General features: G+C 41.0%; 1 protein-coding gene across 2 annotated transcripts in view; it reads left to right on the forward strand.

Annotated features, from left to right (window-relative positions):
• vps13b (vacuolar protein sorting 13 homolog B) overlaps window positions 1-17,874 on the forward strand; it is a 354,297-nt gene that overhangs the window by 40,064 nt on the left and 296,359 nt on the right. For both annotated transcript variants that reach the window (XM_078171989.1, XM_078171988.1), the window contains exons 8-13: window positions 2,841-3,115; window positions 6,607-6,702; window positions 8,324-8,446; window positions 10,391-10,528; window positions 12,959-13,046; window positions 15,790-15,978. In XM_078171989.1, the coding sequence (XP_078028115.1) occupies window positions 2,841-3,115; window positions 6,607-6,702; window positions 8,324-8,446; window positions 10,391-10,528; window positions 12,959-13,046; window positions 15,790-15,978 (909 nt within the window). The remainder of the gene's footprint in view (window positions 1-2,840; window positions 3,116-6,606; window positions 6,703-8,323; window positions 8,447-10,390; window positions 10,529-12,958; window positions 13,047-15,789; window positions 15,979-17,874) is intronic.

A 17,874-nucleotide genomic window follows, 5' to 3' on the forward strand; every position in this document is an offset into this window, starting at 1 on the left:
AATGGCGTACGTAGGTGTTTTGCGCTCTGTGTGTGTGTGTTATAGGACTGAGTGTTTCCTTTGTAGGATAGCCTCAAAGGCCTTAAAGGCCTATCGAATGGAATGGACCGTCACACACATATCAGCCAGAGGCCACAGGCTATCAGCCCATTATAAACCTCATGTGGCTCCCTTATGCTAGCCCAGTGACGTGACAGGGCCTCTTTTTAATCATCTTTTCACTTTTTAATATTGGTGTGAAGACGTAAAGGCCATTGAGTTTAGAAGTCTATGGCCACGGATGAAACAGCTTTTTGTCTTGCAAACCGTTTTATACTCTCCTGCCATGACTGCTAAAATGGATTTTAAAACATTTTGATGTTAATGTCACGCTGAAAGTGTTAAATTGAAACAATATGCGACACATGTTGATATGTGTTCCCTTCATTTATATCAAAGTAGGAAGGCCTGTGCACCAAAGTGTGTTTGTATGTGTACTGTATTACCTGTAAGAAAGTGATGAATGGACAGATCTGCTAGATCTGATAATTTGTAACTGGAAAAAATGAAAGGTGTGTGTGTTTGTGCGTGCGAGCAGATATATAAGATGACAAGAAGAGTAGCCTTTACTCAGTGGTCAGGTAACCAGTCCACCTCTTCCTCTATAAACATGGAGGGACATCTGCTGGCCTGCAAGGGCACTACCTTCTCTCCCTCCTCGCCTCTCACTGTCTCAGTGTCACTCAGCTGTTCACTCACTTACACACCCACTCCCTTGCTAGCTTAGACATACACCGCTGCCTGGAGGCCTTGGACTCATGGAAACCAACCATGACCCTGACACATCCTATTACACTGTGCTTCTGAGCTCTGCTTATGGACATGGACATGTGCATGCTTATGTGGTGTGACACTGAAATTGTGGGTTGTTCAAAAAGATCCAGTCAAGCTTTGATTGCTCTCATGGTGAAGCAGAGAATAGTGTTGGATGTATTTCACACCTGTGTGGTCATAGTGCTATACTCCACAGCAGCATACATTTTGGCCAGCCCACATCACTCTCTGGGAATTTTTCACTCATTTCTTTGGATTAATACTTCAAAGTCTCCATAAGCCGGTCTGTTTTGATCACTTGATTGGTAATTGTGCTTTTATTTTGATTGCCTTGCAATTCGAATGTAGGCTTCGTCGGGCTGTGACGTGAAGCGAAAGAGCTTAACTTGTTAAACTGACACCTCAAAGGCTTCCATGGAGTGAAAACAAAAAGGAAAAAAAGAGAAATGAAAGATAGAATCCAACAGGGAGATTGGGGGGGAAGGGAGAGAGATAAAAAGCCATAACATGGGATTTCCAACTGCCAATTCGCAAAGTGAAAGATTTAATTAAAATATGTCATAATTTTCACCGCCTTAGCCTCTGGGATTCCTAAGCTGTGACCTCACGGACAATATTGTTTTCTCACAGAGGACGTGAGGCCGCGAGGAATGGGATTACACATTCTTGTGTATTGACATCAGTTTCCTCTCTCTCGACGTGTATGGAAACAAAAAAACGATGGAACGAGTTCAGAGGTCGGCATCAGGGACCGGGGTGGTGCATGGTGGTTTGGGGAACCAGTGAACCCCAAAATAGTTGAAAAATGGGACAGCTGATAGTGAATGGACTTCACCACACTTGTGATTGTCTTTTGTTATGCACACCACCAACATGCCAGTACAGTTGTTTTTTGTTGCCGACACATGACTGGCCTGTTGAGTCTTTAGCTTCTGTTTATCTTCAACCCTTTTGTTTTCCATTTTGTCCAGGCTTTGTCCCATATTTTGCCCTCTGCCCATAGGTATGTCTGGTCAGTCCTACCTCCAAGCAGCCTCATTCTGCTTTCTCTCATTACTTTCTACGTTGCCCTTTTCACCTGGTGTAAGGCCTGTCCCCTACAGTAGCCAGAGTTCCAGTCAACCCCTCGTTGACTCCTTGCTCTGTCTAGGTGTCGATAAACCGTCACAGTCGCCCCTCCCTAGCCTTTACCTGAGCCTCTCGCCAAGCTGGGGTTGTGCTGATGGCTCATAGCCTCCATCATGGCCTCCATCATGGCCTCCATTTCAGTCTGTTGGCTTCTAAACAAATATGTGACCCAACCCCCTCTGCATGCGTTTGTGGATGTGGCCTGTGCCGTCGGATCCAGCTTAGACAGCCCTGACCACAGTGATCCACTGGGCCCAGTCAAGGCTCTCTTCTGTCAGGATGCTGGCTGACAGACTGTGCCCTCTGGCCTTCATTGGAACAGGCTTTCTCTCTCTCTCACTCTTACTCCCTCTCTTGTTCATGCAGCAGTGAGTTCATGCAGCACACAGATATTCACACACCTGCATGCTGGAGCATTGGCAGCAACTACTGTGAAACTGCGTAGTCTGTGCTGTTTTTCTGTGTTCAGTTGACAGCTGGAACATCTTGCTTGTATTAAACTACCCTGGGGGCATGGACAAATTAATTTAGTGTGCTGCATAGGACACAAACACTTTCATTATCAACAGTTTTCTCTCTGTTTGACCAGTTTTTTCTCAGAACTTGCCTCTTTAAATTGATTTATCTGTTGAAGTAAAAGCATACTCAGGGGGAATTAAGCATTTTTCACCAGAACGCTAATTTTAATGCAACATAAATTTGGCAACGCAATTGTGTACAAAGTGAACCCCTGTTTTTTAAGGATTCTCTTTTAGGATAGTTATGCTTTTTTTTAAGTCTACTTTGTGTGAACCAGATCTTTGTAGGTTTGGAAGTGTGAATCGTAACACTTTTTTGAGTACAGTAAAATCATCTGCTTATCTTTGCATTATAATTAATAATGCCTTTTTTCTCCTCAGGGATGGATGTAGATATGGAAAGCCAGGGTACCAGCCAGTACCCCAGCCCAGACCTCTACATGCAGTCAGGGAGTCCTGAAGAGGGAGACCAGGGATGGGTGTCCTGGGCTTGGTCCTTTGTCCCAGCCATTGTAGGCGCAGAGGAGGAATTTGAGGAAGGACTCTACCAGCAGAGAGAGACAGGAGGCATCCCCACCAACCCACAACAACACACACCCAAGGACCCCATTGTTTCCATAGGCTTCTACTGCACTAAAGCTTCTGTTACCTTCAAGGTAAATCATCTCTTTAAAAAACATGTACATCAAAAGTGATTTCATTTCCAAATTATTATTAAATGTCATGGGGGCTGGAATCTAGGCCAGCATGCATTGGGTTAACGACAGTTTTTTTTCCCTGTGTAGAGTTGTATCACTTCATTGGGGAAAACGAAAAACACAATTGACTTAATGTCATATATCAAAATGAAATGATCAACATGAGTAAGTGAAGTACTTACAAGTACTCTGCATCACAATAATGGTGATAGATTTAGGGTTAAGATTTGCTTTAGAGATGATAAAATTGATTTCAAATACATTGTATACAGTGGCAACAAAAAAACATTGTCATGTCCAAAAAACTATCATAAATATAATATTAAGAATTGTATAATAAAATATAATATATTAGTGTGTGCAATATCTTTACCTACTGTACCTCTTAAACAGACCTGCTGCGATGCTCAGTCTGTGTCTCTGTCCCATATCTCAGTTCTCAGTCCTGACAATTATGCTACTATAATGCATTAAGTTGGCAGATTGCAGTTCTGGTCGGGTTTGGGCTCGGGTGGTATATTTTTGCTGGTTGCGTGGTGCATATTGGATGTGTGAAGCTGAAACCAATTCCCATTTTTTATAAATGGAAATCTGCTTGCATCATATCTTCATGCAGGAATGGGGACAAACTCATAACTCTCATTTAACATTTTCATCATTATCAAAATACATGTACTATATTATTGAACAACTGTTGATTAAAATATACATCAAAATACTTATCTAGTTCTTGAATATATGTGGCTGATGACCCCTGATATAGAATTTCCTAATTTAAGTTTTTGTTGTGTTAACAATTACAGTTTTTTTCCTCGCTGCTGTTAATGTTTATTCATTCCCACTGCCGACCCCACCCCTGCATGTTATATTTTGTGGTGATTTTCAGTTTTGGTCTTAAAGAACAGCTTGATCTTCAGGAAGTTACAATCCTCTTTGTCTATGTGTGTGGTATAGGGGAGGGTAGTGTAACCGCTAACTGGCGTCTCGGGTCACGTTAATGTTTTAAACATTATACGTGGTATGATGACTATTCAGAAATGGATCCCAAACTTTAATCCTGCCTGCTCACTCAGAATAGTTGGAATTCATCTGCGTTTCCCCTCAGGTTCAGGCACTTCAGATCGCATTACTGCTTGTGTGTGTGTGTGTGTGTGTGTGTGTGTGTGTGTGTGTGTGTGTGTGTACTTAACAGTGTGTGTGATCAGTGAAGGGGAGGTATATCTCAGGCCAAACAGACCATGGTGCTTTTCTAATAATGTTTAAATTGTTCCTGTATTGTTTGAGTTCTTTTAATCAATTAATTGCCTCTCGTCTGGAGTAATTGCAGACAGCTGAAAGGATGGTTTTTTAAACGTTCTCGTCTCTTTCCTTCAAGGAAGTATTTAGTTTGAGGGAATTTCATGTCTTTGAACAGCCACTGCCTGAACCTGAGCTTGACATGAACATGAAATCAGAGAGGTATTTTTAGATTGCTGACCCATTACTCCCCAGATCTGTTTGATCAGAGAAATTGGCAGTATAATGTAATGACTTTTACACACATAATGCATACTTCAGCACTTACCATTTGTTCCCTTCTTTAACATTTGCACACCTGCCAAACTCTCATTGCATGCCAGACTTCATGCCATTCTTTTGTTTTGGTATTTTCATTTATTTCAACAATAGCAAAGACTTATTCAGCTTTTCCATCAGATCCTCTCTACCGTGTTACATTTCTGAGAAATGGACATAAAGACAAAGTACCCCAATATTCACATCAAACATTTTAACATTTCCAAGATGCCTCATAAAGAATCATTTGATTTGTTTTGGACTCCCAAAGCTTTTAATGGGCCAAAATATAATAAAGGAGAGGTAGCTGGGACGGTAGTAGCAGCAGTAGCTCGGTGTTTTACTGGCTGTGTAAAGCAGTTGTGTTGGTGCTCTAATGCTGCTTCTCTGTGCTCTGTCTGATCTGTTGTTTCAGGCCTAGGTACTGTCAAAAATCCTGCCAGTCCATTCAGCACAACAAATGCCAAATTGGCAAATCTTCTTATTGTTTTAACTGTCATCATGTTTGTGTCTGATTGGAAGCTCTACAGTGTCAGTGCTACTATGCACTAACGTTGTCAGACAGAGCAATTTTTTACTCAGATAATTTAACATCCTTGCTCACCGCTGCTCCCAGGGACCTGCGGGTTGGGGCGGAGTGGTCCCTGCACGTGATTAAACCATCAGAAGGGAGCGAGGGTGAGAGAGTCTGCTCCATCAGTAGGGATAATAAGGCACAGCTGCTCCTTGCTCGGCACCTGCTTCCTGTGTTAAAAGTTGAATGGGTTAGGGCCTGCACAGCTCTCCTCTACACCCAAAGTTTTTTAGACTGGCCAACCTCAAAAGCATCACAGCTCTGTACCCCTCTCATTTCAACCAACTGGTTTTGACCAGACACACCCTCATTCTCTCTCTGCCTTCACACTATCTCTACACACAGAATTAATGCACTAATAAACAATCCCCCTTCTTTTATCAGTCCACCTGAGTGAACAATCGCTTGTACATTTTCAGTTTACCCCTAAATATCCCAAGTGTTTTAGTCATGTTCTGATTGTCGTCCCCAATAAAGCCAGAGCGGGCCTCCCCAAGCATCAGAGAGAAGCGGCTGTCATGTGGTTTGATGAATGTCTTTGGCCTGGGTCCAAACTTGGAAGAGAAAACAACCAAAAAGTCCTGAAGCTGGCATCCAGTCTCTGATCTAAAAAAATGTCATCTGTCCTTGTTTGGATGTTATTGTTTCTGGTTTTAAGCATTATTTTCCAGGGCCCCGTTGCCCTCCACATCCAAAGACATGCATAGCCTTTGTTTATTTTTCAAATCATGTATCTGTTTCAGCAGTGAATTGTGGGTACACACGGTCACACACGCACAGTGAGACATATGGTTTCCAGTTTTTAGTGTTGGATTTTTGTGACATCCATATTATTACCGTATACGTTACTTACTCTGTCAACAAAACTTTACTTTCCCTTGTCATCTCCCCATATTTTGAGGTGGCAAAACCTCTTCTTTGTGGAGATTTGACTCACTTTTATTTGAGCACTGCAGGCTTGTTTAATCAATTTTGATCTGTTTTGCTGGTTTACTAGTTACTTTTTGGATGTCACAAAGCCTTAACTGTAACACAAAATTAAACTCTGTAAAGGCTTCAGATTTCATGTTCTTTTGATGTTGCTTTGATGTATTTCTTAGCGACACTGAGTTGAAGCATTTCAGTCTTTCAAGTTTATAAGAATTTTTTTTGTCACGGATTCGAATAAAATTGTTAAAATTTGATGGTTTTCTTGTTTAACCCAGGCACAACTTGCTAAATTTGCTGAATAATGTATTTATTTGATTTTAACTAATTATTTGAGTCTTTTTATTTCCCACATTTCTTATGAATATTAAATGGTTTCTGTCTTTTTTCTCAGCTTACAGAAACCCAGTCAGAGAGCAGCTACTATAGTCCTCAGAAGGTCAAGTCCAGAGAGGTCCTATGCCTGGAGCAAGAGGGAATCACTATTGAGGTAAGATGCCAGAGCTTAATTTATACCCTGTTGCCTCAAGAAATATTTCAATTATGATTATGTTTTTACTGTCTTTTGCAGATTTAATCATATTGCACTTTTTAATTGATAAATTGTCCACATTACATACCATAAGCAGAGAACAGCTATAAGAACCAATGACAGATTTCTTTTAACTTTTGTTTAACTAACTGACCAAAAAACCCAAGTCCAGACCAAGTGTCAAAATAAAAAAAGAGAAATGAAATGTGTGATTTTCAATCATATTGTCCATCTCTAGATTATAAACAATATTTATGATGAGGAATGTTATTATGTAAAAAGATCAGCCCCAACCATTAATCTTTTTCAACTACAGTGATTGATTTTTCTGCTGATATCTGCCTTCTACCAATTGTACCCATCTACAACCTTGCTACCCTTTATGGCCAGACCATTGGACAGACCTATAAAGATCCCTGCCCTCCCTTGTGATCCCTCGTTATTATTAGTAGTGTCTCCTTATTCACAGTTGGACAGAGGTTGCTCTTAATTCCCTCCTTAAGTACATTTATAAAGCCTCTCCAGGTCACTAATCCGTGGCCTGTTGTGAACACAGTGGAATCCGTGTCTGAGTCAGGTCCAAGTCTGATCATTTCCGCATTTCCCCCTCGGTGTAGAAAATATTTTTAAACCTTTTTCTCTGATTACCTGGTCACAGTAGGAAAGGAGTTTTCTGCTCCTAAGCTTTTTACCAGATGTGAGAATTCTGAGAGATTTCCAGTTCCAATTTCTGTAATTTATGCTTTTGCTGGAAGAGAGAGAGAGAGAGCAATCTGAACTGGGACCAGAAGTGAGAGCGCTGAAAGGCAAAGGGATGGCTAGTAAAACAGGGAAAACTAGGCCTTGTAATTATTGTGTGGTGAAACGTAAAGTTTTATTGGATTGCTCTCTGTTTAGTTGTCTGCTGGGTGAAGCAAAGGCACGGTGAGTGAGAGACAACCACACCTTACTGGTTACAGGGTCTGCTGGACTGCTACCACACACTCACACATGCACTCACCACTCTCAAGGGAAAATGGAAGTTGTCTAACCCCTGCTCTTTTGATCACAATGAAATGAGCCCACAACCTCAACAGCACCACAAACCAAATTAGCCTCAAACTGGTCCTAGTGGAGAACCCCATTTGTGATAATCCACAATAAATTGAGCCTCAAACTGTCATTAATTTCAAATGTTATGTTTTATTGCGATTTAAAAGGTAATTCAGTCAAATTAATTTCTGTGAGTGATTGCAGTGGTATGGATTTACTGGGCTTCTGTTGACTGATTTAAGACATTTTACATCCTGGGTGTTCTCTTTGAAAAGGAAAGGAGTCTGACGCTAGCATTTCCCCTTCTGTTTGGTCTTAACTTATATAGTACATACATACAGTATATTCATGATTAGTATAAATATATCAATATTCATTTTAAATCAATGTTTTTCTTAACTGTACAGGTCTTTGTATTCCTTATTTTATTTCACTAGAGGAAAGGACTCCGGAGTTTATCTAGTTCCCACATTCTTCTTCATGTAGAGGTGAATAAATCTGGACTATAAAAACTGGTTAAAGTCTCTTCCTCTGGTTTTTATTCCAGGTGCTGATGATGGGGGAGCCCTTCTTCGATTGTCAGATTGGCTTTGTGGGTTGCCGGGCGCTCTGCCTGAAAGGCATCATGGGAGTCCGGGATTTTGAAGAAAACATGAACCGACGTGAGGAGGTAAAGACAGCCTAAAAACCTAAAGGAAAAATGAAAAAAAGCGGAAAACTTGAGTGAGAAAGATAAAGAAGGAGAATTTAAAAGCCCAGAACAGAGATCACTTTCACCTAAACCATGTCTCCACAGCCTCCATTGCTCCCAAGAGCTTTCAGAAGGAGGTAGAGATGTGGTCTGGTTTGTTTATGGAAGAGCGAAATCCAGCTGTCTTTCTGTAATTCACCATAATGTTCTGTCTTTGCCACAAGTACATCACTGTGTCAGCAGCAGTCTCATCATCCGCTCATGTACAGTGCAACGTCTAGGGCTCAATTGAAGTCAGTGTATTTCGTCAGCCATGTATTAACTGTGTGTTTTAATGGTTATATTTCTAAGGTATTTTTTTAATTGTGCTTTCACATATGGTATATTTCATTTAATAGGGGAGAGCAATTTATTTATATTAAAGGGCCAGTGTGTAATATTTGGCATGGTTTATTGTCAATCTGAATCTGAATCTGAATATTCTACCCATTAATATGTTTATATAAGTGTATAATTGCTATAAAATAAAATTTGTTTGGTTTTCGTAGCCTTATAATTATGCTTTATATATATATATATATATATATATATATATATATATATATATATATATATATATATATATATATATAGCAAGGGCCTTGCTTTAGAGAGGTTGCCATCTTGCGCCGCCATGTATGTATGGCAGACCGAGTGGACAATCCAGCCAGCCAGAGAATGAGAGTGTATAAATGAACCAACGAAGACAGTGGAAGGAAGGAAGAAGGAGGAGGAAACAGCAGAGAGTGTTAGTAGTTTGTCGATAGATAGTAGTGAAAAGTTTTTTTAGTTATAAAGTTTGCGAATGGACCACACTTACCATGCAACAGGAGAGAATGAACCCGAACCGTCATCTGCGAGGAAAAGAAGACGCAACTTCACTCCTTGTGATGCACTCTCTGCGGCGCTTTTCCTCCTGATGATATATCTCCCCAACGATGGTAGCAGTAGCACCGAATCCCATTCTGTGCATTCAGCCTCTCTTCTCGCCCGCTCAGCATCAAACACATGGAGTTCCTTATCTGTATGCTCCGGCTCAAACAGGTATGGCTCTAGGTCTGTGTCCGCTACAAGAATCTCTTCAAAATCGCGTTCAGAGTCGTCCATTGCAGCTACTATAGTCCGGAGATATTGCTAGGCTAAATAAACAGCTGAGCTCTGTTTACCAGCTACGCTGTCAGTCAGTGTGCGGGCTGGAGATTGGTGGAGCAGAGGGGGGAGGGGGTCCCCACTCGGTATGGTAAACGAGTATGTGTCTATGAAGTGTGTCTGTTACGCCAGAAGAGTCAGAGTTTGGGACGGAGTCTTTTACCCCCTGGAGTGTTACCAGAGTTTTTGGAGTGCTCAAATAAACTGGCCTTTTTCCCGAACGCTCCTCTGGTCTCCTGCTCGTGAGGGATTCATTACAATATCGTAACATGGTTTAGATTTCTAAATAAATATTCACCTCGTCGCTAGATAGACCTACTCCTGAAAAACTTGTGCGCAAGGCTTTTTGTCCCTACGAGGCCGCCGTCATTTACCCGACGGGAGGGGTGAGCGAGTGAGCCCTGCAATCTAGAATTTGACCACTGATGTCACTGTTTTCAACCCATTTTACACACTGGCCCTTTAAATTGTTTGAAATACTTATGCATAAGATGTTCTTTTATGTACTGAGGGCTGGATTGTATTTTTGTGACAAGTAAAAATATTAGTAAGTAATAAGTTCCTTCCACTCAGTAAGCATAACCATGTCACACAAAATATTTATCAGAGCAGTATTTTTTACGTACCTAAAAATGTGTCGGGAGGGGAAATTTAAGTATGCCTTACATTGTCTGTGCGTGCTCTCCTTCATACCTCAACTCATTTGTCTCTTTTCTTTTCTTTTTGTCTTCACAGGACGCAGTGTTCTTCAGCTGTGGGGACAGCCTAAGCAGTAAAGGAATGACCTACCTTACCAACTCTCTCTTTGACTACCGCAGTCCAGAGAACAACGGAGTCAGGGCTGAGTTCATCCTGGATGCTGCTAATCACAAGGTTAAAAAAAATAATGAAAAAATGTTCCCAAACATGTTTATTCTGGAATTTTTTTGGGGGGAAAAAAATCTGTTTTTGGTGTTTAAAAAAGGGCTGACTTTGCTTGGATGGATGGCCAAAATGCAATAGCAGACCATGCATTTCAGATAGAGGTCCCCAGAGAGTATTTACTTAAGAGCAGCTACACAGCTTCAACAGTAAAACAGTTTGTTTAAAGTGAGTCCAACCATTATTACAGGTTGATTGTGACATATACACTACACTGGCAATCAAGCTTTTACTTCAGAAGACTAACCGCTTAGCCCTCAAAGGACAACCACAAAACTGATAGCAAACCATATGGCAAAAATTAAGCAGTCAGTTCCAAACCAGGCTGACAACCAACTTAACACACACCTCACAGCTGGGCTGATAGACCAGCGCACTTATTTAACCAACAGCAATACAAAACATAATGAGCTCACCATTGCTGTTTACTTCAACAGCACCTGCCATTGACACAGTTCTCACTAAACAAAACATCTGTAGTGCTGAGGTCATCAAACTGTTTAGAGAACAAACAAATGATGCATAGAAATTTTATTAAGACATGTTTCCTTCTTTTCAGAAACATAAAGGGTTCACTGAAGCACGTCACAGCCAACCTAAAGAACAAAAGATGTTCCCTAACACATATTAGTGTGGTTATGGCTTAAGCAACTTGTTAAAGCATGTACACTGATGCACACTTCAATACAATACTTAATCTGGGTTCAGTAAACAATCCGATATAATTACATCCAGTCTTGCTTCAGGTTTCATCTAGAATAGCTGTAATGACAACTATTATCATATTGATAGTACTAGGTTAATATAATATTTTGTCCTTTTTAACTCTCACTAATTTCTCTGCTGGAAATACATCATTTTAGTTTAAATCACTGCCACTGAGATTATTTCTGTCAGTCACCCAGCTGCTGGCTGCAGCAGAGGAATGTTCCCGCTATCTAAGCAGTAGTGTTAAAGCCATTATTCCTGATAAGTCTCAGCTCCCTTCATCAGCCATCACAGCTCTAGTGTTGACTCTGCTCAGAAATGTTCATGACCCTCAATGAAGCAATTGTTTGGACATCCATCCATCTATCCATACTTTAAAGTCTTAAAGAGTCAAAGGTTTTAGTGTTAATTCATTAGCAGTTTTGAAACCAGCCAATGGCTTTGATCCAAAAGCATGCCAGAGCCATTAGAGGTCCCCTAATAAATATTACTCATTAACCTGCCTGACTGATAAGGCTCTATTGAAATCTTTGTTTAGAGAGCTAGTGAGTAAGTCTGGGGTGGGGGTGTTAAATGTGTGTGCAAGAGGGGCCTCCCTCCTTCTTTCTCTCTGTTTCTTGCTTGCTCACTCATTCTCTTTTTTCACTAGTGGTTTGATGTGCAGTAGAAATATAACTTTCAAATATTGTCTAGGACAGGTGCAATAGCTCTTAACCTGCAGACTAATAAATGATGACGAGTTATAGTAAAACAATACAACCAGGTAGCTCAAACATGTGATAAATCCCAGTTCTTTCACCTATATCTAGGTTCATCTAAGTAGGTTTGTCTGTATGTGTTGGTCCTGTAATAAACTGGTGACCTGTCCAGGATGACCCCTGCCTCTTCGCTAATGTTGTATGTAATGAAAGTTACACACTATTTTTGTGTTAGGTAACCGACAGTTACAAAGTGCCCTAATAACCATCATGTATTGTTTTTTTCCAAACACGTACATGCTCACTGGTACATTACATTGCATTCATGTTTTTAAAATCTGCACCTTGCTATCTTAATGAATATTTCCAAATAATATTTCACAATTTCATACTGAAAGTCAGCCATAATCCCAGTCAGACAGTTTTGATTTGTCATGAAAAAGTCCTATCTTGTAGTAGATAAGGTACGTATTTCCAGTGGCGTATATCCAAGCACCACTTGAATGAGGAAACTTTCACTTCCATTTATCAGTAGCTTATTACTCAATAAAGAACAGACTTGATATGTGCTAGATTACTTCCCTATGTACCGTAGAGTATAATAACGATTAGTTAAGTGTCTTCTTCTTTGTGCTCTCTTCTCTATCTGAATTTCCATTCTAAAAAGTTAATTGAAAAATTCAGTTAGTTTTAATTTCACTCCAGATAAGAGACACTTGGAATTCTTCTTGCCATGATAAAGTATCTCCTTTCATTCTAAGTTTTTGTAAATACTTCCAAATATTAGTGATATTGTTGGCTGGTAAAAAGTGATATCCCACTAAGCAGATCAATCCTTCAATTACTCTTTTTGAAATTTCTCATTTGACCCCCTTTGCCATGTCCACCGTGACCCCAGTCACTGCCACTCTTAAATGCTATCAGCTTGTTTGCTCCCTTACTGCTATGTTTACCTAACTCTACTTTTGTTTGACAGGAGACCTATACAGAGATAGCAGGCATGCAGCGCTTTGGTGCTTTTTACATGGATTATCTCTACACAATGGAGAACAGCAGCGGCAAAGGTATTGTCTAATTCACTCCTCCTCACAGAGCTTGTTTGCTCACCTTGCCACCTCCTCTCTCTTTTTTATATCTGTCATGTTCTCCTTTTCTCCACCTTGTTCGCTCTTTCTTCCTATCTTCCTTATACTCTCTGTCTTTCCATCTTTTTTTTCTTTCTCTTTTTCTTCTCTTCTCTTCTCTCTGTCAAACAAGCCCCCTGGAGACCTGAAGAAAGAGCTTGTCTTGTTTGAGTCACAGCCACCTGGTCCTTGACCCTTCCTGTCCTCGCTCTCACCCCAAACTTACCTGGAGGGCAACTGTCAGAAGTGTTTAGTCTGCGCTGACACATACTTGAGTTTCTTTCTCCATGCTGCTTGTTGAAACACTGTTTCCCCCTGTCTCTTTACCTGTAAGCTCTTGAGAAAGTGAATAGGGTCCTCTTGGCTAATTAGGTGTCACTCTCCTGGCAGAAGCTTTAAGACAGACAGGATTTCTCATTCCTCAGCTGCAGCACTCAAGATTGTTTATTCAGGTCTGAAAGATCTGAAGTTCCCATTAAGAGATAAAGCGTTCTCCCTTCAATTTGAAATGTTATATTTGGCTCACAAATGTCTCTGTGCTTTAGTCTGTGATTGTTGAGCATTTTATTTCAGTGATGCTGGGAAGCTGTATGTGACACCCGACTGACGTTCACAAGTGTTAAGACCCCCCCCCCCCACTACCACCACCACCACCACACACACACACACAAAAACCTCTAACACGCTCAACACTTGAGAAATTCAGATTAGATCGAGATGAAGTGCAATCCCTCACTGTCTAATGGCAAAAGTATACGAGGGTATTGCCCATGTGTCACTGAATGCTGTTCATGGGTATGATATATGATCACGCTCCATTGAGTGAAAAAGACCATTTACAGTGATGATTAAGACAAATGTATGATTATTGTGCACAGTTGCCTTTTTTAAATAGCACAAGAAACAAAGATCTGGTTGAAACAATTCAATGACCTGAACAGATCATTTGATTTATTAGGAGTCTAGTGTCACCTATGTTGTTTCACTTGCCTCTCTCTTTTACTCTTTCATTTTACTTCTGGCTTCCTCTAACTCTTTCTGACTAGGCTATTGTTCCCTCCTGCTGTCAGCTACAGATAATAATCTAAATTAAAAAAAAACATTGATACTGTCATCCTGAGCTGTCAGAGTCATTTCTGACAGCAGGATAAGTGTCAGTCTCTTTTCCTGCGGGAGGGCTGTGGCTACCCTTGCCAATTGGAATGCTTCTCTTCTGTCAGTGTTTCTCCTCTTCTCGGACGCGGACCAGATCCAGTGTCAACCAAACAAATTAGTTTCCATTGCCATGGGACTAACATAAACTCTGAGTCAACCGAAATACTAACCGACCCAGGTCACATTCACCATTGACTTCCTATTAGAGTAACGCTGCAGATTAAAAACTTTTTTTAAAATGTTGGGAAATGGAGATACTTTTAAATCTTCTAAATCCTGGCTAATTTCAGCCTCCTCATCATTTCACTGACCGTTCTAACTGCAGCCATATGGTTGATATTAGGCCTAATCCACTGCAGCCAAATCTCACTGAGGAAGGGAAGGGGAAGTGGCATTGCCCATTGCCCTTTATAAATCCCCAAAATTCAGTGGTAGTTTCACCCCATCCCCCAACACTTTAAGCAAAAAAAGTTAAAATTCACAGCGTTGACTTTCTGAGCTGTAAGAATGTTCAGTGCAGTTGTGGAATGTAATGGGAATAAAGAGAGTTGTGACCCTTTGTCCTCTTCCTCCCTCACTGCCATTCATCCACCCCCTTCTTTTATTTTTAATTTCTCTCGTTTTATTGCCGGGGAGCTGAGTCTTTTAAGTGGACCTCTGGAACAGGGGCCTACGATGAATGAAGGGACAGCTGTGTGAGAGAAGTGGACATTTGGAATATTCATCATTCCAGTGGGTCACGGCTATGTGAGCTGCTCTCTGCTGCTGCATTACAGCCCTGCCATCATTGCTGTGTTTTTACCCAAGAGATGAAGAGATCCTATACTTGTACATAATTAAGAAGTGTATATGGGGAAAATATGTTGCTGCGTTAACTATTAATGCCAAAAACACACTAGTCTTTACATTAAATACTGAAGGTGACATGTCTACTGTACTTATACTTTTTAAATTAGAGTTTGGAAAATGTGTTAAACTTGCTGAATGACTGAAAGAATAACCTTCAAGTTTGAAATAGCACATAACAGAGAGGGACAGAAATGAGAAATAAGATAGTAAATAAGATAAATAACATAAGGCTATTTAGTTTGTTTAACAAAAGGACAAGGTATAGACCTGTTCTATAGGAAAGGTAACCTTAAATGACTTCTGTTGTGATCTGGTGCCATATAGAAAATAAAATTGAGGGGCGTTGGTGGCTTAGTGGTAGAGCAGGCGCCCCATGTACAAGGCTGTTGCCGCAGCGGCCCCAGTTCGACTCCAGCCTGTGGCCCTTTGCTGCATGTCACTTCCTCTCTCTCTCTCCCCCCTTCACGCTCACCTGTCCTATCAATTGAAGGCACAAAAATGCCTGAAAAAATATCTTTAAAAAAAAGAAAAGAAAATTGAATAAAATTAACTTGACCTTCAAGGGGGGGGGGGGGGGGTTGCTGTTGGGGGGGCATTGCGCCCCCCCCCCCCAATATAATGGTAGGGGAAACACTGCTATTTATAATCTAAGTATGTTATGCATGTTTGTTTCTGTTAGTAGGCTCTCAGCAGGACTCGCTGGTGAGTATGGAGGAAGCTGTGCCCACTCTTCAAGAGACATCCATCAAGCGGCTGGTGGTAGGACCTCTGGATGTCAGGCTGCACAGCAGCGCTGTTCACCGCATCCTGAAGATGGTCACCTGTGCCATGGACCATGAGTACGAACCCTACTGCAAACCACAGAGAGGTCAGATGTCTCATGCTAACAGTTGCTCCATCTGTTTTATTGGGCTGACTTTACCAACTAAGAGTCAGCTAACAACTAATAGCTCACTGTACTCCCTACTCTCGACTAACACTTTTTGCAACACCTCTCTTATCTTTTTCTTCTCTTTTCTTCTACTTTGTTCTCTTCTCTTCTACTGTGTTCTGTTCTACTCTATTCTGTTCTGCCAATGATCAGAAACTGCAGTGGTTTGCACTTTACAGTATCCTCATCACATTGTTATTTCCTTGCACAACCCATCTTTCAACACACAGCTGTACATGAAAGCAGTGACCTTTTGGACCACATGAGGGAGGATAAGCCAAACACCTTTGTTAGTGATCGTCCCTGCACAGCTATTGATGAGCTCATCCCTGGGATGTTGTGAAAGAACATGGAATGTGTGTCTGTGTGTAATATCTGTAGCAATAACTCTCATTTTTTCGAAACGATAACATCCGTAGGTTTCGGCTGTTTCAGCATCTGCGATAGATAATAGATGATGGGGTAATTACTACAGAGCTTTTGACTAAAGCTGGTCAGGTCAGTCTGTTTCTTCCTGTTTCTATATGTGTCTGTGCTCTCTCTGGCATTTTCTGGAAAAGGGTCAGTATAGTTAGACCCCTGGGGGGGATTGAGAAATTGAGAGTAGATAAAAGAGGAAACTTTTTTCACCAAGGTAGCTTTTACAGATAGAGTGATAAAATAACACATGCCTTATGTGTTCCCTTAAATCATCCTCTCCTCTCCTCTCCTCTCCTCTCCTCTCCTCTCCTCTCCTTGCTTGCCAGGAGGGAAGTAGATATCAGAAGGTCAAAGACTTCTATGCATCTTGTCCTCTTCTTCTCTGCTCCTCCTCATGCACTCCTCCTCAGAATCACTTTCCTCCCAAAAACTAGTTGTAAATGGAGGCCAAATTGGCTGGTGTCTGTGTATTTAATAAAATCTTGCCCTATTTAGACCAGAAGGTTCCAACTTGCAAATTACTTAGTGTGTTCATTTGTGTGTTGAATGTGGTGAATGTTTCTTTTTATATATTGCCGGAGAACAATAGATGGAACAAATTAGCAAAACTTTTAGAGCTGGATTTGTTAAGTGGGACAGGAAAACAGGGGTGTGTCAGTAATATGTGTGTGCCACAGTGCCAGTGTGTGTATATTGGCTTGCGCACTTCTTGTCTTTTTATCATATATTTTTTTTCTGTGTGCTTTAAATAGAAACTGTTTAAGTGTGTGCAATCATGGCTCTGTGTACCATGTGAGCCGCATGTCTTTTGTAATTTGAATGTTGACTGTGGATATTGACTTGAGACCTGGCATATGATTAGATTGGACATGGCAGTGCCAGATGAACCTGATGCGGGCTGTGGCGGTAGGCCAAAGAGCAAAACAGCTTTGGGATCAGGTTCTGAGCCCACCTTGGAGCTGGGAATGTAGCCCAACAGAACCTTTACTGAACTAAAACAAGCCCATGTCCTGGGACTAGAGCCAAGGCCGTTCTGTAACAAAGCGTTCAAGTTTTGGTCCACCTCAGGCCCTGGACACAGTTTAGTGGTTCATTGCTCTGGTCACTCCTCACTTTGGTGAGCGCTGACCTTGCTAGCCTCTTTTCCATGTTGTCTTGGTTCACTTCATTTTCTGCCTTTCCGGATGTTTCTGGTTATTGATTGAATGAGTGGTTTTATGAGATAGTTCAAAAACAAAGCTACTGGGAAACAGCCACTGTAATGAATATCACGCGAAGATGCCAGTACTTTTTTAGTGCATGTTTATTTTATTTAGTGCATGAGGTGGTGGTTTTTGTTGGAAAAGGCCTTTTTATTGTTTTAATGCTGCAGGCACAGAGGAGAGGCGCCCACTCAAAGAAATTGGTGTGCTT

This window comes from Epinephelus lanceolatus, chromosome 10 (assembly GCF_041903045.1).
Source record: "Epinephelus lanceolatus isolate andai-2023 chromosome 10, ASM4190304v1, whole genome shotgun sequence".
In the NCBI taxonomy this organism is placed as follows: domain Eukaryota; kingdom Metazoa; phylum Chordata; class Actinopteri; order Perciformes; family Serranidae; genus Epinephelus; species Epinephelus lanceolatus.